This window comes from Amaranthus tricolor, chromosome 9 (genome assembly GCF_026212465.1).
Source record: "Amaranthus tricolor cultivar Red isolate AtriRed21 chromosome 9, ASM2621246v1, whole genome shotgun sequence".
NCBI lineage: Eukaryota > Viridiplantae > Streptophyta > Magnoliopsida > Caryophyllales > Amaranthaceae > Amaranthus > Amaranthus tricolor.
The window spans coordinates 19,260,557-19,282,214 of record NC_080055.1 but is presented as its reverse complement, the minus strand read 5'-3'; the positions used below and the strand labels follow the sequence as shown (position 1 = coordinate 19,282,214).

General features: G+C 35.3%; 1 protein-coding gene across 1 annotated transcript; it reads left to right on the top strand.

Moving 5' to 3' along the window:
* Window positions 1-12,669: 12,669 nt before the first annotated feature.
* On the top strand, window positions 12,670-17,019 carry LOC130824594 (protein CfxQ homolog). Its single transcript, XM_057689659.1, has 7 exons — window positions 12,670-13,153; window positions 14,151-14,261; window positions 14,366-14,464; window positions 15,013-15,123; window positions 15,230-15,533; window positions 15,914-16,053; window positions 16,165-17,019. Exons 1-7 carry the CDS (start codon window positions 13,016-13,018, stop codon window positions 16,699-16,701), a joined length of 1,440 nt encoding a protein of 479 aa, XP_057545642.1. The 5' UTR covers window positions 12,670-13,015; the 3' UTR covers window positions 16,702-17,019.
* Window positions 17,020-21,658: the final 4,639 nt, after the last annotated feature.

Below are 21,658 nucleotides of genomic sequence, written 5' to 3'. Positions count from 1 at the left end.
TGGGTCCACAAAGAAGGATGGGAATTTATGTTGGATTTGAATGCCCATCAATTATCAAATATTTAGAACCAATGACCGGTGATTTATTTAATGCTAGATTTGCAGATTGTCATTTTAATGAGACAATATTCCCGTCCTTAGGGGGAGAGAAAGTGGACCCAAATAAGAAGGAAATAGATCTCACATGGAATGCAATGCATTTGAAAATATATGATCCAAAAACGAATGCTTCTGAACAAGAAGTTAGAAAAATTGTCCATAATCAATATATTGCAAACAGATTACCTGATGCATTTGTAGAAACAAAGCAAGTGACAAAATCATATATCCCTGCCGCAAACATTTCAGCACGAATTGAAATTCCCACTGATAACAAAACCATTGAAAATGAATCTATTGCACGCCGGAAGCGTGGAAGACCACTTGGTTCAAAGGATTTGAAACAAAGAAAATCCAAAAGGTTGAATGAAATGGCAAATGTTATCAATATTACTTCTTCAATGAATTGTAAAGAAACAAGTCTTGGAGATGAGGATGAAAATCTCAGAGAAGAAGAAAATAATAATATCAAAGATAACAATGAAATTTCGATTAATTACATTTCAACTAAAAGGCAAATAAATCGAAAGAATGTTATTGTTAATGATACACTTGCTCATTCAATCGCAATCGAAATAACACTTGATGAAAATGATATAGAACCAAGAACGATACAAGAATGTCGGCGTAGGAATGATTGGCCGAAATGGAAAGATGCTATTCAAGCGGAATTAAAGTCACTTGAAAAACGAGAAGTTTTTGGACAAATTACACAAACACCAGATGGTATAAAACCGGTCGGCTATAAATGGGTGTTTGTAAGAAAAAGAAATGAAAAAGATGAAGTGGTCAGATATAAGGCACGACTTGTAGCACAAGGTTTTTCCCAAAGACCAGGGATTGATTATGAAGAAACGTATTCTCCAGTAGTAGATGTGACTACACTAAGATTCTTGATAAGTCTAACTGTCTCAAACAGTTTGCAAATGCGACTTATGGATGTTGTGACCGCATATTTATATGGTTCACTTGATACAGACATTTATATGAAAGTCCCTGAAGGACTTAAGTTGCCAGAAAACCACCAATCACGAGAAATGTTTTCCATAAATCTGAAAAGGTCACTTTATGGACTAAAACAATCTGGAAGAATGTGGTATAACCGTCTTAGTGAATATCTCCTAAAAGAAGGATTCAAAAATGACCAAATCAGTTCTTGTGTATTTATTAAACGGACTCAATCAGGATTTTCTATAATTGCAGTTTATGTTAATGATTTAAATATCATCGGAACTCCCAAAGAGCTTGAACAAACTGCAAAATATTTAATGAAAGAATTTGAAATGAAAGATCTTGGGAAAACAAAGTTTTGCCTTGGATTACAAATGGAGCACTTAAGGGGTGGGATCTTTGTACACCAATCCAACTATACAGAAAAGGTCCTAAAAAGATTTCATATGGACAAAGCTCATCCGCTGAGCTCTCCAATGATAGTACGATCATTAAAACCAAAAGATGATCCATTTCGACCTTGTGAAGAAGACGAGGAGATTCTTGGCCCTGAAGTGCCATATTTAAGCGCAATTGGAGCTCTGATGTATCTAGCTAATAATACAAGACCTGATATTGCTTTCACTGTTAATTTATTAGCTAGATATAGTAATTCACCAACACAGAGACATTGGAGCGGAAGAAAACATTTGTTACGCTACCTTCGAGGAACTAAAGACCTTGGACTATTTTATAGATCAAAGCAAGACGCTACACTTGTTGGATATGCAGATGCTGGATACTTATCATATCCCCATAAGGCTAAATCATAAAATGGATATGTATTCACATATGGAGGAACCGCAATATCTTGGAGATCCACGAAACAAACACTGACAGCTACATCATCAAACCACGCAAAATTAATCGCCCTTTATGAAACAAGTAGAGAATGCGTTTGGTTAAGGTAAGTAATTGGTCACATTCAAGAAGAATGTGGGATAAACTCGATAATAAATTCTCCAACTGTAATTTTTGAAGATAATACCGGTTGCATTGAACAAGTTAGTGAAGGCTTCATAAAAGGGGATAAAACCAAACACATAGCACCAAAACTCTTCTTTGCACATGACCACCAGAAGTACAAAATAGTAAAAGTCAAACAAATTCAATCAAGTGAAAATCTTACAGATCTATTCACAAAGTCCCTTCAATCAAAGAGATTCGAGCAACTTGTATATAAAATTGGAATGTGTCATCTACGAGATATATGTTGAACTCAGGGGGAGAATCATATTTACTGCACTCTTTTTCCCTTCGTTCAGGTTTTTATCCCATTGGGTTTTTCCTGACAAGGTTTTTAACGAGGCAGTATTAAATAGAAATATTGTAATAATATTTTACTCTTTTTACATAATTAGAATGCATTCAAGGGGGAGTGTTGAGATATAGTGTGAAAGGTAATTAATGAATATAATGTGAAAGGTAATTAATGTATTTACCCTAATGTGAATGCATTCAATGTAATTGTGGATGAACTTGCCTATAAATATGGAAGTTCACCATTGTAAAAACTACACCAATGAGTAAAAACATCTCTATCTTCTAACTTTTACTCATTCTACTTCTTCCTTATCTCTCTAATTAATGTATTTATCTCTCTAAGTTTTAACACATATATATATATGCAACACACTTGCTGAACAACATACGAGATATCCGGCCTAGTAAACGTAAGGTATTGGAGAGCCCCTACAAGACTCCAATAAAGAGTGGGATCATCAAATGTAGTGCTAGAAGTAGCACTAACCTTGGGCTTTGTATCAACCGGAGTAGCAGAAGGTTTACAAGAAGACATCCCTGCTCGTTCAATTATCTCCTCGGCATATTTCTGTTGAGCTAAGAACATACCATTTTTAATCCGGGTCACAACAATACCCAAAAAATAATTTAGAGGGCCGAGATCCTTCATAGCAAACTCAGAGCTAAGATGGTTCATAATAGAGCAACAAAGAGCATCAAAAGAAGCAGTGAGAATTATATCATCAACATATAATAGAATGTATGCCATATTAGACCCCTTACGATAAATGAACAATGAATTATCCATTTTGCTGTTAGTAAACCCAAGAGACAAAACATAATCTGAAAATCGCTTATACCATGCTCGGGGGGCCTGCTTAAGCCCATACAAGGACTTATCCAAATGGCAAACATAATCAGGATGGTCACGATCCCTGTAACCCAAGGGTTGATGCATATAGACAGTTTCCTGTAACTCACTGTGAAGAAAGGCATTTTTGACATCCAATTGATGTATTAGCCATGCCTTTGAGAGAGATAAGCTAAGAACAGTCCGGATTGTAGCCGGCTTCACCACGGGACTAAAAGTCTCCCCACAATCAATGCCCACCTGTTGAGATTTACCATCACTTACAAGTCGGGCTTTATGCCTCTCAAACACACATTAGATTTGAGTTTATGAGTATAAATCCACATAGACCGAATTACATTCACATCAGGAGGACGGGGCACCAACTCCCACGTCTTATTTTTAATAAGAGCATCATATTCATCATCCATGGAAAATTTCCAATTTGCATCACGTAGAGCCTCAATCGGATTTCGAGGCAAAGGAGACCTCTCAACCGACGTGTGCATGAAATATTTTTTATTGGGTTTAAAAATCCCATGCTGGCTACGGGTCATGATTCTTGGCTGTTGGTCTTGAATATTTTGTGGTGGTGGAAAAATTGGTGGGTTTTGTGTTTGAGAAGGTTGGGTGGGGATAGGAGGTGAGTGGAGAGAGGAAGATGGCCCAGAATCAAGCCCATTCGGTGAGGGCAGGCTGCTGCTAGGAGATGGGTCGTGTGGGGTCTGCTGGGCCGGAGGAGAGAAGGAGGCAACTTGTGGATTTGGATGAGAGGGTTGCTCAGTTTGGGCTTGAGAAGAAGAACTGGGTTGTTGCATATGGTGAATCAAGTAAGGTGATAAACCATCATCTAGAAAACCGTAACTGTGGGGCTGTGGGGAATGCAATTGAGCACAAGGAAACACATTCTCATCGAACACAACATGGCGACAAATAATAATTTTATTAGATGACAAATTATAACATTTGTAACCACGATGGTTGGTTGGATACCCTAAGAAAACACAAGGTGTTGACCGAGGTTGCAACTTATTAATAGTTGTAGATGGGAAAAGGGGGTAACACGAACAACCAAACACCCGAAGATGAGAATATGAAGGGATTTGTTTGTAAAGAACCTCTAAAGGAGACTTGTTTCCCAACAACTTACTTGGAATGACATTAAGAAGGTATGTTGCTATTTGAAGAGCATGATGCCAAAAAGAGGGAGGGAGAGAGGCATGAGCAAGAAGAGTGCGAGAGATATTGTTTATAGTACGAAATTTTCTTTCGGCTTTCCCATTTTGAGAAGAGGTATGAGGACAAGAAAGACGGAATGACAAGCCATTATTTTTACAAAATTCCCAAAAAGGACCATTATCAAATTCCCTACCATCGTCACTTTGAACATTTTTGACATTACGTTCGAATTGAGTGGAAACATGATTTTTAAAAGGGTCAAGAATATGTCATATACGTCCGATTTCCGGCTAACGGAAAAGTCCATAAATAGTTGGAATAATTATCTAAAAAAAAAATATAATATTTATACCCAACAGAACTCAAAACAGGAGAGGACCAAAGATCACTATGTATAATATCAAAAGGTAATAAAGTACTCGAAGAAGAGGAAATAAAAGGCAACTTTATGTGTTTTCCAAGTACACATGAATCACAAATACTAGAGCTAGAATGTTTAGTACAATCAATGCTTTTATTTTTCTTAAGCACATCTAAAATAGAATTCCCCGGATGACCCAATCGATCATGCCAAAGCTTAGGAGTGACGGCAGCAAAAGTGGAGGAAAGAGCTTGATTGTTGTGAGAAGATGAAAACCCAATTGGATACAATTCCCCTCGGCTATTACTTCTCATTATTGACTTCCCTGTCCGATAATCCTTCACAAAAAACCCAAAAGGATCAAACTCAACCGACACAGAATTATCAGTAGTAAATTTTCGAACAGAAATAAGATTTTTGATCAATTTGGGAGCATGTAGAACATTTTTCAAGGAAAGGGGTTGACAAGAGGAAGACAAATGAGATTGGCCATAGCCAAGAATCGGAATAGTGTGACCATTACCAACAACAATATTATTATTTGGATGATTGCTCAAATTAAAATAAGACGAGAGATTACCGTAAGAGAAAGTCATATGAGAAGTGGCACCGGTGTTCATATACCAAGCCGGATCAGGTTGCTGTCCGCCGCTGCCACCAAGTTGGCTCCTTTTACCCCCACCACCTGTGCCGGAGCTGCCGCCGCGACCACCACCGGTGTTTTTCTTAGCACTATTGTTCTTCCAGCCACCCGAATTTGAACCACCATTGTGCTTCTTCTTGGAGTGACCTGATTTTTCAGAACCACCATCATCAATTGAAGCCGCCACCATAGCAAATTCTGTGGCTGCCTCCTTGGCCAACCCAGATTCTTCGAGAACCAACATAGATCGAGCCTTGTAGAAGGGAGGCAGGGGATTGCTCTGACGGATAATAGTACCGACGCCGCAGTAAGCACGGGTAAGACCTCCAACCATTTGTAACACCATACGGCTATCAGAAACCGGAGCTCCAACATTTTTTAATTGATCCGTAAGGGATTTGAGACGTTGGCAATAAGCTGAAGCATTCATGAAATCCTCCATAGAAGTAGAAGAGAACTCTTATTCAAGAGCGACGGCACGGGAATGTTGATTGTCTTGAAATATATCACGCAATCTATCCCAAGCTTCCTTGGCCGTAGCATCCGGTTCGATAATGGTGTTCAATAGTTCGCGAGAAATAGTCGAATAAATCCACGATATAACCGTGGCATCCAAGGTCACCCAAAATTCCTTTTCTTCATCTGTAGAAGGAATTGTACTCCTACCATCAGAAGGAGGGATGATATGATCGAGGACCTTATGTTTTCTTGTGTGAATCTTGAAAAGTTCTGCCCATGTAGAGTAAGAGACATTCTCCATTTCAAGAACAATAGGGATACATGTTTGGATATTGTGGACGGTGAAAGCAGGGTGAAAGTTGGATTTGTTTTTCGCCATAGAGAATAGCAGGAAAACAAAACAGAGAGGAAGAAAATGGAGAACAGAACAGTGAGCAAAGAATGAAGCAAAGGGCAAGCGGAAGCGAGAAGAATACCCTATGCCTCTGATACCATGAAAGAATTGGTGAATCTTCCTTCTCTCTTGCCATTCATCAATCGTCAATATATACAATGTAATGCCTTAACAGAAGGCTTGATACTAGGCTAACTATAAGGCTAAAATCAAGGCAACTATATATACGTTGACTACAAAAGATATGCACAATATTTATCCTATATTTAACAAAAAATATATATATATATATATATATATATATATATATATATATATATATATATAGATATATATATATATATATATATATATATATATATATATATATATATATATATATATATATATATATATATATATATATATATATATATATATATATATATATATATATATATATATATATATATATATATATATATATATATAGACACACACACACACACACATATATATATATATATATATATATATATATATATATATATATATATATATATATATATATATATATATATATATATATATATATATATATATATATATATATATATATATATATATATATATATATATATATATATATATATATATATATATATATATATATATATATATATATATATATATATATATATATATATATATATATATATATATATATATATACATACATACATACATACATACATACATACATACATACATACATTCATTCACACACACACACACACACACACACACACATATATATATATATATATATATATATATATATATATATATATATATATATATATATATATATATATATATGTATATATATATAAATATTTATTTTAAAAGAAAATATTTTCTTATATGAAAGAGTTAATATGCCTATTTTAAGGCTACAATAAAAAATATTAACTAAAAATATAAAAATTAACGAAAGTTATAGTGAATTCTGACTAAAAATGATGACATAAAACTGAAAATAGGTCAATAGTGACGAATTTAGATTTTAGTTGGATTTTACCTAACTTAGTCTGATATTTTTACATCAAGTCATTTTCAAATTACAATCGAAGTCTTTAAGTTATGACTCACTCATTTCGACCAGATTTCATATAATATCAGATAAATTTTGAACCACAATATATTTTGAATGGTGTACTCAAGACCAATTTGAACAACTTAATGAACACGTCATGCATTATAAGTCCCATATTTGCAATTTACCAAAAGCATGTTAGAATTGAAAATTATTATATGCTCCCAGAGATTGAGACATTTTTTTATTGGGCCAATTCATTGAAAATGTCCCATTTTTATTTTTGTCATTCTTTTTTACCCTTTTAACCTTACAACAACAACACAATAACACATAAATATCAATACTCTTTATGGAAAAGAGAGTTTTCCATTCACTTTTAAGTGGTCCCCCACCCATCCTTGGTTTTGGTGCAAAACCCAAATGTACCATTCTCTATGAATAGGAGGGAGTAATAGAATATACTAGACTGTTTTAACTATGTTTTAACTATTAAATATTGTTAATGTTTTAACTATTCATTTAGACCTTATGTTATGTTGTATATTAATGTAATACTAGCTTGTTAAATTATACTTATTATTTTTTATTTTACATTTATTTTTTTCTCTTACATATTAGGCAGAATATATAAAATAAACTTAAAAGATTAATAATGTTAATAATCTAACCATAAAATAATAAATATCTCATAACAAATGAAATATAAATTAAAAAGTGTCATAACTTGTGTTAAAAGTATCAACAAAATTAAAAACTTAAACTAATAATTAAAGTTTATAAAATATTATACTTTCTCCGTTCCATAATATCTGTTACATTTCAATAGATAGCTTTCCTGATAAGTGTTTGACCTAAGGAAAATAAACCAGAATTATCCAAGTCTTTTGGCTTTGAAGTAACCTCTGCCACTATTTAGCTTTAGTCAAATAGTAACATAAACCGAACTGGTCTGATTCCTCTTTTGGATAATGTTCAGGACTTCAAGATCTCTCTTAATTGAAAAGCTTTTGTTTTCATGGTTAGAGTAATAAGCTTTATTAGCCTAGTTCCTCCCTTGGATAACGCCTAGGTTTTCAGACTCTTTCTCCTCTAGGAACTTAAGTTCTCAGATTGAGGCAATATGCCTGGTCCCTCTCTTGGGTAACATCCAGGGTTTATAAGGTCATTCTTAACTTAGAAGTTTTAATTCTTAGGTTATGATATTCTTAACTTCGTGAATTTTCAAACCTTGAACTAGCTACTAAATACTTCTTCCATTCCTTATTACTTGCACCAAATCAATATTTGCACTATTTATCTTTCTATGGTAATTTACATCTTTCAGCTATTATACGAGAAAAAAATGTAGTCATGTGGCATCTTGTTCTATTTGTCTCGTTGCACATTTTCATAATATCAAATTTTTATTATTTTTAGTTATGTATAACTCTAGATATAAACTATACGGCAAACACATTGAATTGCACGAAAATATGTTTGGTGCAAGTATTTCGGAACGGATGAAGTATGACTTTGAAGCCATTGATTTGAACTTTTTAATAAATGTCAGTAATTGGGTTATTATGTCCATCTCATCCAAATTGTATTATATCAATCTCACTAAAAATAATCAAGTAGAAAAAGCAAATTAGTAATCCATAAAAAAAAAACGGAATTTTAATTTGTTGATTTGATATTGAAACAACATAAGAAATAAATCAAGCAAATTAAAATTACTTAAATTAAACCCATATCATAAAATATACTTCTAAAAGTTAATTTCTAGTTTGAAAAAGTCAGAAGTGTCAATAATATAAGAAGTGCATGTATTGGAAATTTTAAATCTCTTTTTAGAAAGTAAAAGACAATAAATATGCTATGGTTCTTGTTGAGTGTAGGCGTCGAACATTGCTCTGTTGTGGGAAAGATCAAAGAGTAATACCAAATACCAACTTATCTGAATTCAAGTGCTGACAATTGACAACACTGAATTCAAGTGCATGTCTTTTAAGTATTTTCCTAAAATATTATTAATAAAGATAATTTTAATAATTAGGAAAAAATTTTAGGAACTACTTTGGATAGGAAGAACTTGTGAAACTTTTGGTAATTGATGTGTTACTTTGTGATTTTGTTTATAATTTTAGATTCAGTCATTTATTTGTTATATCAATACATGTTACTATATTTGAAGAGTTGCAAAGGTATTTATACAAAAATTGTGCGACTCATGTTGTTGTTTTAAACAATTATGAAAAAGAACTAATATGGTTAATTGAATCATACATATATGATATAATTTGAAGATGGACGCCTAATTTATAGACTTTAAGTGTTCTAGTTGCTTTGTAGATGCATGCATTGTTCTTTAATAACTATGATGACTTCGAAATACATATGTATTTCTTATTTTTTTTTGAGTATGTATTGAGCATCAAACTATATGATACGTGAAGTAGTTGTAATAATGGGTTTGTTGATGTTTTCTTTTGAGATAAGTATGATATTTTCTTATGAATTTTCAAATGGAGAAAAGTTCCTCAAGAAGGAAGTAAGATACCATTCATAAAAGGATTATCAAGGTAAGGTGTTCTTGATACGAATCTCTTCATGGGGGAAAAATAACATGATTCCTGTATGGGTAAAAAGTTCTTAAATAGAAAATGTGAATACCATACATACTCTTTTCAAAAGGATTATCAAGATAAATGCTTCTTAATGTGTCGAGGGGGATAAGGCTAAAGCCCAAACGTGGATGAACATGCATTTCACCTATCCCATGGCATTTTTTGGCATTGCTCTTTATTTAAGAGATAAGTCTTTAGGCTCTTAATGGATTTTGAGTACTATGTGGAGTACCGCTATATGAAAAGATCAACCTAAGTGAGTTTGGGGGTTGATCACATCCTATGTAGAATTTCGGGCTAATATTTCATTATAGCGCTCATGAAAAATAAGGTAGGTGTACAGGGCATAAAAATGCACCTCATTAGTTAAGCGAAGTTTGTAACTCTCTAGGCAAGGCATGAGGTATGAGGATCTCAATTCAAATCTTACGAGGTCAAGACATAGTTCACTCACAATGACTTGTGGATTGTTGCCTCATTTCAATAAACAAGTTCAAGGCTTAGTTCACGTAGTTGCTATGTGCTAAAGCCTTCGCATGCACAATTGTTTTTCCTTTAAATGTCATTTTTGGGGATTGTTGGATAAATGGGCTTTTAAAGGTTAGGAACTCCTCGTGGTTACTATTGGGACTATATTGGTTTGCCATTAATCCTTAACACATTGGTGATCTTCCATATTACACCCACATTGGTACCTCCAACAACGATTATTCATGAGGCAATTCAATCATATTAAATAATATTTATGTACTTTGACTATGCTTAATGAGGTTAAAATAGAGTTGTTTGAAAGTGCCCCTAAATTGGTATTGTTTCATTCATTTGGAGACATACAATTCAGATTCTATTTTCTCTTCTTCTTTTATTCACTTGTGTAAGACTGGTATTTGCTCCAGATTTCAGGTAGTGAGTGTACATGACTTTTGATTGGTGTATTAACCTTGGAAAAATCCCGTATACTTTAACTTGGGAATGTCGGGTAATAACTTTCTTAATGCAACAATAAGTTCATATCACATCAAACATTTCCTTGTCAAACACTAATTAAATATAACCCTAAACACATTTCTCACATACAAATGTTATATATATTATTTTTATTAGTTATTACTAATGTGTGTTGATGATTGTATGCATGAGAAGGCATTGAGAAGACCTTGAGAAGACCTTGAAAAGACCTATATTTTCAATACTTTCTTCGTATACTTCACCTGTCCGTTTGGGTTTGCTATTGAAAATGACATTTCTTATCACAAAATATCACAATCAGTATCAAGCTAAAAATATATTGTTATTATTTTTTATATAATCAAGTCTTTTGTGCACATATGATGGATGATAGATAATTGTATTTTGTTGATACATTTTTGTTTAGTTCTAATCACAAAACTGTTTTAAACAATCCCTAGACCCATAAGTTTATTTGAGCTCAATCCAAATTGAAAACAACTCTACTCGAAAATAAATGAATCTAAATACAATGCGATCAAAAGTAGATGAGTCTATTCGAGTGTTTCAATGAATTAATTTTGATTCTTAACAACATTTAAATATCTTAATAATTAATTTATTTTGTACAATCAAGTTATTTCGGGTTGGTCAGATCATACTCAATTTCGATTTATTATGTTAATTTTGAGCAACTCTAACTGAACGAAACCCCAGTCAAATATCATCTGCTCGACTCTCTCTTTTAATAGTGGTAATTAAAATATTTTACTACCCTGACTCTTAAAGAAGTTTCATTTGCTATTTTGGGTGTTTCATTTGTTTGTTCTTACAAAGAATCTTTTTATTAATATCATAAATTTTACGAAAATAACCTTATGCATCCTTATTTTAATATTTTAATAATGTTTATGGTCCTCACATATCATTCACCAACTTTAATTTAACATTTTTATATTCCTTATGGTTCCCACAAGTTTCACACTAACTTTATAAAAACAATTTATTATTAAATGGGGTCCCCATATATTTTCCATGAACTTTTGTTTTAATATTTTTGTTAATGTTTATAATTCTTACTTTTTTTCAATCAAATTTATTATTTAAAAAATGATATATCCAATATCTAAAATATTCTATTTTTCTTAATTCTTGTGAACTTATTTGTGAGAATTTCATTAAGGAACAAAGGGAGTATAATTTAATGAGAAAGTGAAAAAAATGTAAATATAATTAAAATGTAAGTAACATTTGTAGATTAGACTTTAAAACATATATTTTCTTTATTCCAAAGTACTTATAACTTTTGACTTTTCATGCAGTCCAACACATTAATTTAATACTTAATATCTTTAATTATATTTAAAAAAATTATAAAAATTTGATATTAAAATCTTTGCATTGTAACGAATCAAATAATATATCTCACTTATATCTCACTTAACTATGTTTTAACTTATAGAGTAAAAACTAATAGAAATTAAAGATACTAAATGAATAATACATTATCTTGTAATGTTGCAAGTAATAGGAAACTGAAAAAGTATAAATCATTACAAATTAGAAATTACTCCCTCCATCCCATTGAATTTGCATTATTTTTCATTTTGGTCCGTCCCACTTAATTTGCATTATTTTTATTTTTGAACAATAACTCATTATTTTCGTTTAATCTCATCTATATATTTTAACCCTCTTTTTATTATTCTACACAATTCAATTCCACTTTTCATTTATTACCACTTTTTAAAAAATAAATAAATTTGTGTTTGATACAATTAAATAAGTACGGAGTAGTAAAAAACAAACAAACAAAGACTAGTTTGCAAGAGCATGAAGTATGAAAAAGAAAACCAGTAGAAATCAAGTGTAGCTGTTCTAAAAAGACAAATAGACAGCGGACTACCGACTATTAATAAAAATAGGCACTGCGATGGTGGATTTGGACATCCTAAAAGTTATATTACTAAAAGCCAAGAAATTTCAGCACCCCTTCCATCTCCTTTCACTGCTTCTTTTCTTCATTCTTCCTTCTCCTTCTTCTTATATTCATTCTTTCTCTCTCCTCTCTTTCCCAGGTTAGGAGAGAGAAATTCTGAGGTTTTGTGGGAATTTATTTTTTGATTACTTAAAATTGAGAATTCTAATAATATTAGAAAAAGAAAAATGGCGCCTGCTATGGATCAACGGTTTAGATCTTCTAAGCCTATAACCATCCATGGTTTTGCTCAGTCTGGGGATCTTAATGGCCTTCAGAGATTGCTCAAAGAAAATCCTTCCCTTCTCAATGAACGAAATCCTGTTGTATGTTTCTTGTCTCTATCTTTAAATTCTGTGGTTCTGCTTTTTTCTTAGGTTTTTTTATTTTTGAATAAATTGGCAAATGGATTTTTTATTTTGTTGTAATTGGAAATTGGTTTGATTTTTGTTTAAAATGGGAGATGGGTTTGGGTTTTATTGAAAATTGGAGATGAGTTTTGAATTTTGTTGAAATTGGGAAATGATCTCCCTTCTCTTCTTTCTGGGAATCTGTTTTTGTTGTTTTCTTTGGTGGTGCGAGCTTAACTGTGCTAAATTTAAGTTCTTGATGTCAATTCTTTGATGGGTTTTTGTTGTATCTCTAGATGTTTGGATCTTCATTTCATTGTCTATCTTTTATCCAATCTAGTTGTTGGAATTTGTCTAATAATATGGTATGGATCTAAGAAGAAGTGGTCTATATTAAATTCTTCACACAATGAGAAAAGAAGAAAAAAATAGTTGCGAATTTGAGAGTCATGTTCCAGGTTCTTATTCTTTTGCATATAATGTTGGAATAATGGGGTTATTAGGAAAATTTGAAGCTGCGTTTTTTTGTGATGATCTAAGAGCAAAGTTTTGAACTTTTGGGTTCTTGAGGAATCATATTGCTGAATTATATTAGGCTAAACTACCAATAAAGGGTTCTAGCTGTGTGGATTTTGATGAAGGCATTCTGACAATTGGCTTTGTTTAAGAGACAAGATCACATTCTTGCTGTGTTTTTGTGTTTAGTAAGAATTAGGCAGAATGCACCGTATAATTGGTGACATTTATGATTTGAGGCAATTTTGGCCTTTTTGAATCCCTTAAAAATTACTCTTAACTGAATACAAGCCTTCCGTAATGTTTTGTGGTACTTTTTGGGGGCAGATGCGCTCTGTTGGTCTTTTGATGTGTTTGAATTCTGAAGTTAATGTGATCACTTATGTAGTTATGTTTCTATCATTGAGTTTTATGGTTTTATCTCTTATTAATCGTCTTGCTGCTCTTTCAAGTACAGATGGCACAAACTCCTCTTCATGTTGCTGCTGGTTACAACAATGTTGAGATTGTGAAAGTTTTGCTTGCTGGGAAGGAAGGAGAACAGGTTGAGCTTGAAGCCAAGAATATGGTATGAGTTGCATTTTGAAAAAATGTGCAATGGTGGCAAGAATAGATTGTAGGATGTTGAAAAATTTTGCTATTTCCCTTATATTTAGGATATTTTTTTTGCAGTATGGGGAGACTCCATTACACATGGCCGCAAAGAATGGCTGTAATGAAGCCGCTAAGTTACTTCTTTCTCATGGTGCTTTCATAGAGGCCAAAGCCAATGTAATTTGCTTTCTTTTCTACCTTTCATCTAAGCAACTTTTGCCCTCCTATACTATGTTTGGATAGAAAGTAATGGACGGAAATAGAGGGATTGCATTTCTCGCACTTGTGGGAATCAACAAGGGAAGGGGGAAATGGAGGGAAGGGAATTGAACGGAGGAACTCCTAATATTGTAAAGATTTAGAAGGAAAACACACCAACATCCCATCCCCGCCCCTTCCTCCCCTTCCTTTTTTTTCCTTTCAAAACTATTATCCAAACATAGTGCTAATAGAGAGATTGCATTTCCCTCACTTGGGTATCAATAGGGGAAGGTGGAAAATGGAGGGAAGGGAATTGAAAGGAGGAACTCTCACATTTAAAAAAAAAAAAAAGCTGTCTAATATTGTAAAGATTTGGAAGGAAAACACACCAACTTCCCCTCCCCGTCCCTTCCTTCCCCTTCCTTTTCTTTCTTTCAAAACTGTTATCCAAACATAGTGCTAATGTGGCTGAAGCATGAACCTGTATAAATTAAAGTTTGAAAGTTCTCCTTGGTTCTGTGCAGAATGGAATGACACCCTTGCATCTTGCTGTTTGGCATTCACTTCGTTCAGATGACTGCTCGACAGTGAAGACCTTGCTCGAGTTTAATGCTGATTGCACTGCCAAGGATGATGTGAGTCCACGGATCACATGCTTTGCGTATTTCTCTGTTGTTCATGTATCATTGTAATCAAGTTTATTAATTTTTGTAACAAATACATGACATTGTTGATATGTAGGATGGCATGGCCCCTCTAAACCATTTATCACCAGGTCCTGGAGGTGAGAAATTGCGGAAGATACTAAATCAGTATCTTGAGGAGCAGAGGAAGCGAAGGGCTCTTGAAGCTTGTGGTCAGACAAAAGCTAAGATGGATGAACTTGAGTGTGAACTGGAAAACATTGTGGGTTTGCATGACCTTAAGTTGCAGTTGAGAAAATGGGCTAGGGGAATGCTCCTTGATGAAAGGCGTAGAGCTCTTGGTCTAAACGTGGGTGCTCGTAGAGCACCGCATATGGCATTTCTTGGCAATCCTGGGACAGGTGAGTGTTTCGGTCCTCGGCATTCGAATTTTAAAAATGTAGACTTTTATAGCATATTAGTTGTCATTCTGGGTAGCTGCCATCGAGCATTGTACTTGTCCTTGAAAGAAATAACTTAAAAATTATTAGCTGACTACACATCATATGATCTAATGATATTACAGATGATCTGATCATAGTAAAGCATATTCCTTATCACTAGAACTGCTATGCAATTATATAAAGTATAGATTTCCTGCAAAAGAAGTACTTTATTGTATTATTTCGCCCGGCACATGGTTATCATGATTTTGAAATTGCGAACATATTATCTGGAATTAGATTTTGTTGCCTGTCAAATGATTATTTATGCAATAGAATAATTTGTTGTTGTATGACAGGCAAAACTATGGTGGCTAGAATTCTCGGAAAGTTGTTATATATGGTAGGAATTTTACCCACCGATAAAGTAACTGAAGTGCAGAGAACAGATTTGGTTGGTGAATTTGTTGGTCACACAGGGCCGAAGACTAGGAAAGTGGTATTTTTCTGACCCTTTTTTCCCCTTTCGACTATTCTATGATATCGTTTCCGACAGTAATAATCTGGATTACAACTTACCATAAACGTAATGTTTTTGCATTTGGGGCAGATTAAAGAAGCGGAAGGGGGAATTCTTTTTGTAGATGAAGCCTACCGTCTTATACCGATGCAGAAATCAGATGATAAGGATTATGGGTTAGAAGCGTTGGAGGAGATTATGTCGGTTATGGATAATGGGAAGATAGTAGTCATATTTGCTGGGTACAGTGAGCCTATGAAACGGGTAATATATTCCAATGAAGGATTTTGCAGAAGGGTGACAAAGTTTTTCCATTTTGATGATTTCAATTCAAAGGACCTAGCCAATATCACTTACATAAAGATGAATAATCAAACGGAAAGTAGCCTTTTATACGGGTTTAGGCTACACAATTCGTGCAACTTGGATGCAATTGCGGAATTGATAGAGAGGGAAACGTCTGTAAAGCAAAGACAAGAGATGAATGGAGGTTTGATTGATCCGATGTTGGTTAATGCTCGAGAAAACTTGGACCTTAGGCTCAGCTTTGATTGTATGGATTCGGACGAATTGACGACTATCACTTTAGAGGATTTAGAAGCAGGCTTGCGGTCCTTTTCGCAATAAGAAGGGGATTATTCATAGCTAAGAAGTAAGAAGGTTGTCAAGCTTACAATCATCAATCATCATTCACCATCCATCATTCTTTTCATTACTATAATATTGATGCAACAGAGAAGGCATTATTTTTTTGTATGATATTTATGTTCTATATAGTCTAATTTAAGACATACATACTAGTATGCTGATGGTTGTACTAAATCAAGTATTTGTATGAATAAAAATATATTCTTTAGTACAAAGAACACCCGTTCAAAAAAAAGTCTTGTATATAATTTATTGTGCATCAACCTCAAAAGGTATTAGAATAGTAAGTCTTTTTACTTCAAGTACAATCATTGATAAATATTTGCTATTATTATTAAGTTAGTACATACTAAAATGGTATGGATCGCTATATAAGACTTGAAAAAAATTCTATTATCTATTAAAGAAGGTAATAAAATCCTCATTGCACAAAAAATGTAAATTTCTTATTTGCAATTTTTTTCGCGGATATGACTTTAGGATGGACTCTAAAGTAAAGTGTTTTGTCAAATAATGATGCATATCCAATTATCCGAACAAGATTAGCAATCAAATAATGAAGTTTTTTAAAAAAAACAAAAAAAAAAAAAAACGAGCACAATAGAGAGCATGAATTTTTCAAACAAATTGATAGAGAAAATATGGGATTAATATTAAAAATAGAAAGAATAGCAAAATTAAAGATATGGAAAATAAAAGATCATTTGCACATCTTATAGCCTTGTAGGGGTCAATTATTGAATCTCAACTCAAGTATTCATTAGCAATAGCATGTGCATTTATGAAGTGTTTTGAACATGAAGCAAAAGGAGACATAGCACATGTAACATGTTATTCCTCCTTTTTGTTCCCTGTGTGGTTCATGCATTTTGTATTTGTGTTAATTGTGTTATGAGTAGATGAGTGTAATGGGCCAGAAATGGAACAAACTCTTCTTTAAACGGGCCAGATTGGGCTACATTTTACAAAAAGAAAGCGAGCCTGTGGGCCGGACTTGATGTCGAAAGATTGAAAAAAATAAGGTAAATAAATAATTTAATTCCAAATATAAGATTCGGGAAAACTTATGTCCCAAAATAAGCTTCCGTATGTCCAAGCCTAGCCTCGGGTAAGTCGCTGTTAGTAACAGCGAATTAAGGGAAAAAAAAATATATAAAAAGTTGAAAGTCGCTGTTAGTAACATACTTTCGCTGGATTGCTCCGGAGGGTACAAAATGGCAGAGAGACTTAATAATACGGCTTGAGAAGGAAAAACAAGAGCTTAAAGATGAGGTATTTAATCTAAAGAGACAAATGGATGATATGGCACATAGGAAAGAAGAGACTGAAAGAATTATGAGAAAGTTAAATAAGCCTTCTTAGTTACGGACGCTAGTTTAATGCATGAAGTATGTAATTGGATTTGGATTTGTTGAACTTGCTTGAAATTGTGTTGAATGTTGAATAGCAACATCCTTATTTGAATATGATTGTATGTTTGTTTTTGATTAAATTTATGCTGCATTGTTCGCGGAATGAATCATCGCCCAAAAGTCTAAGTAGTTAACATCAATTCACTCATAATAAACGTGTGATACTACGGTAAAAATATGTACATGTATATATATGTTACAATTTACAAACAAAAGACCAACAGTTACAAATGAGTATGTACAAATGTTCAATAATTACAAAACTATTGTAATGCTAATCCTCCTCCTGTACCCTGTCTAATTGTGACGGTTTACGACGCGTCCTACGATAGTAAGATGCAGTCGCATGACGCTCGGGTAGGGGAGGGGATTGATAGTGTGATGATGTGGCACCCTGTGAGGACCCGACACCGTAGTCCGGGCACGTTAATTCAACCTCCTCAAGATGAACGTCGGGGTGATGAGGAGATGACTCGTACTCGTACGTAGTGGTGTGGGGCGCAGTTACTTCCGGAATGAAGTGTTGAAACTGCGTGCCTCGGAGTATGCCTTGGGCAATCTCCCGTACGGGCTCCTCTTGGGAGGAGCCGATGACTGATGCAATGCCTTGTGCCTGCAGTAAGACTTAATTATTAATGAAACGTTTAAAGTGTAAGTTGTATGGATAATAATTAAAGTTGAAGAATACTTACAAAGTGTGTCATCGTCGGTGCTGCGGGATTGTACTGGGATGCCGCCAAGATACCTCGTGGTGTCATCCATCGGCGAGTAATGGAGAGGAACCACGGCATGTAATCTGCCGTAGTAGGTGCGCCTGCAGCGTCGATCGGCGCACCTTGGGCAAGCAGATCTAGCCTGTGCTCCCAACGAGCAACATGTCGCCAGTTGACCTCTAGCCAGTTCTTGGGATCCCGACCCTTGCGAGAGTGGTGGAGCTCCGCTTCAGTGTCACATGGAGGCGGGATGCCCTGTACCATCCCAAATTGGCGCAGTACGCGCTCAGGGAGATGCACTTCGACCATGTCGAAGCAGATCAGAGGTACAGATGCTCTCCACGCCCCTGACAATATGCCCGAGTGCTGAGGCAATGCAGCGTATGCCTCAGCGGGGTAAGGGTCCCATAGAAACTAAACGTGAAAATTCGATTAATAAATTACTCAATTTGATACTTATAAAACAAGTTGTGGTGAAGTTGTTACCTGGTCAGCACGTAATAGATCGAGCTGATTGCGGTAGAACCCCACGCCCGATCCAGTGTGGGTCCTTGTTCGTCTTTCAAAGGACCACCGCGATCCATATGGCAGATGCGGGGGAGGAAGCAGTGGTGGCGCAAATGCACCACGACCCACACTCCTCATCGGTTGACCAATGAGAACATGCTCCCATGCCCAAAGCTAAGAATTACCATTATAAGTAAGTAAAAGAGGTACAACAATATTATTACCTATAGAATAATCATTATAACTTATTATTACCTGTAGAATAATCAGGGGCCCAGCGATCTCCTTCACGTTCTTCTGTGAAGCTTCGCAAAGTCTCCTGTACAGATACGCTAGGGCTGCCGAACCCAAGCTGTACCCGGAGATGACCTCCCATGGCACATCAAGCAACGTCAAGTACAATAGTTGTACTCGGTTGCCAGTCTTGTCGGAGAACAAGACAGCACCAATCAGATAAAGGAGATACGCCCTAGCGTATCTCTCAACGGTGGCGTCATCAGCACCTTCAGGGAGTTGCGAGAAGTTTTGTGCAAGCCATGTTACGCGCAGGCTACTCCCTTTGGTTACCTCAGCCGGAGGTCGGACTCCTAATAGTCTTTGGACTTTGTCTTGCCACCTTTCGAACTGGCGTGCATCGATGCACACGGCATGTCCCTCGATGGGAAGCCGTGTAAGCACAACTACGTCAAGTAACGTGACGGTAGCCTCACCTATAGGTAGGTGGAAGGTATGAGTCTCCTGGCGCCACCGCTCGACTAAAGCCGTGAGTAGCGCCCGATCGACTCTCCCGTACGCGATCAGGTGGAAGTCATGCAATCTCGCAAGCTGAAGGTACGGGACGATCCGTGCGTCAATCGCCCATGGAGCTGAATCGGGATGCCTGGTGTATATGGTTTCCGTATCGGACACCTAATTCAAAATATTACGTTAGCTTCAATTTAAAGTATTATGAAGTAATAATTTTAAAAGGGGTAAGCTCAATGACCTATACATCCCATAGCACACTGCTCCTGTGACTCGCCTGCATCGTAAGGACACTAGGGTCCAGAGGCCCTGTTGCTGCTGGATCCATCTCTCCTGCAATTAAATAATAAGTAAGCCTTATGTAATCTAAAAATAATTAAGAAGTACTGAAAAATGTGGTCTATGTTTGTTTCATAATCTTTACGTTTATATACTCAAATATAGATACTATTTACCTTGACGTGCAAGTTCTAGTATTATGACCGTCAATACCACACCGTCGACAAGCGTTGCGTCTCCGCGATCCTTCGTCCATCTCGTTCGCGATCCTCCTGGACTTAGATCTTCCTAATCCACAAATGTGATCTGGATCGTGTAACACCTCAGCACCGGTGTATTGAGGCCATGCCCTCTTATCAATTTACAGCAAGAATATGCATTCATACGTGTTAACATAGCTCTGGGTCTTGTAGCAGGAGTCCACAAAACGCTCATAGGATAAGTGTCGTTTAATGCATACGGCAAGAACATGAGAACAAGGTAAGTGAAATATGGACGGTTTGTTATAAGTGCATTTCATCTCGCTCATATCCACACTTTGTATTTTACCACCCTTGGCCGATCCTCTATTACCACGGCCAAATGCGATGATCTCATGGTAGTTTGCCTTCTCGGTGTTACGGGTGATAATTCTAGTGGCGTGTGAAGTGTACGTGTTTCCCCCAATTAACCACGCGTTTGCATTCTCGCGTCTTTTTACAAAATAATCATTAACACGATAGAAGGTAAACTCCACAAGAGTGGTTATAGGCAAGAAACGCACACCCTTCATCACGTTATTGAATACTTCGGCCAAGTTCGTATTAGTAACACCGTACCTATACCCTCCATCGTGACATATTGACCATTTAGACATATCACCAACTTCATCAATCCAAAATAGTGCTTCACGATTAACAACACCAATGGCCTTCAATCCCTCGACGACTTTATTGGGTTGTCTTTGCTCTGCAGTCCTACCAAACATTTTCTTCAACTTCACATTACCCATTTGACGATTGAAGTTGCTTAACAAATGCCGCAAGCAAAACCTATGATGGGCGTTTGGAGGTTGCCATTCCGGCTCCTCCATAGTTGCTAGAATGCCCGCATGCCTATTGGAAATAACGCATAACCCTGGACTATGCATCACATGCTTACGAACACAGCCCATAAACCAAGACCACGCGGCTATGCATTCTTTTTCGACCAAAGCAAAGGCAAGCGGGAATATTCCCTTGTTCCCATCTTGGGCAATCGCAGTCAACAACGTATGGCGATACTTACCATACAAATGTGTTC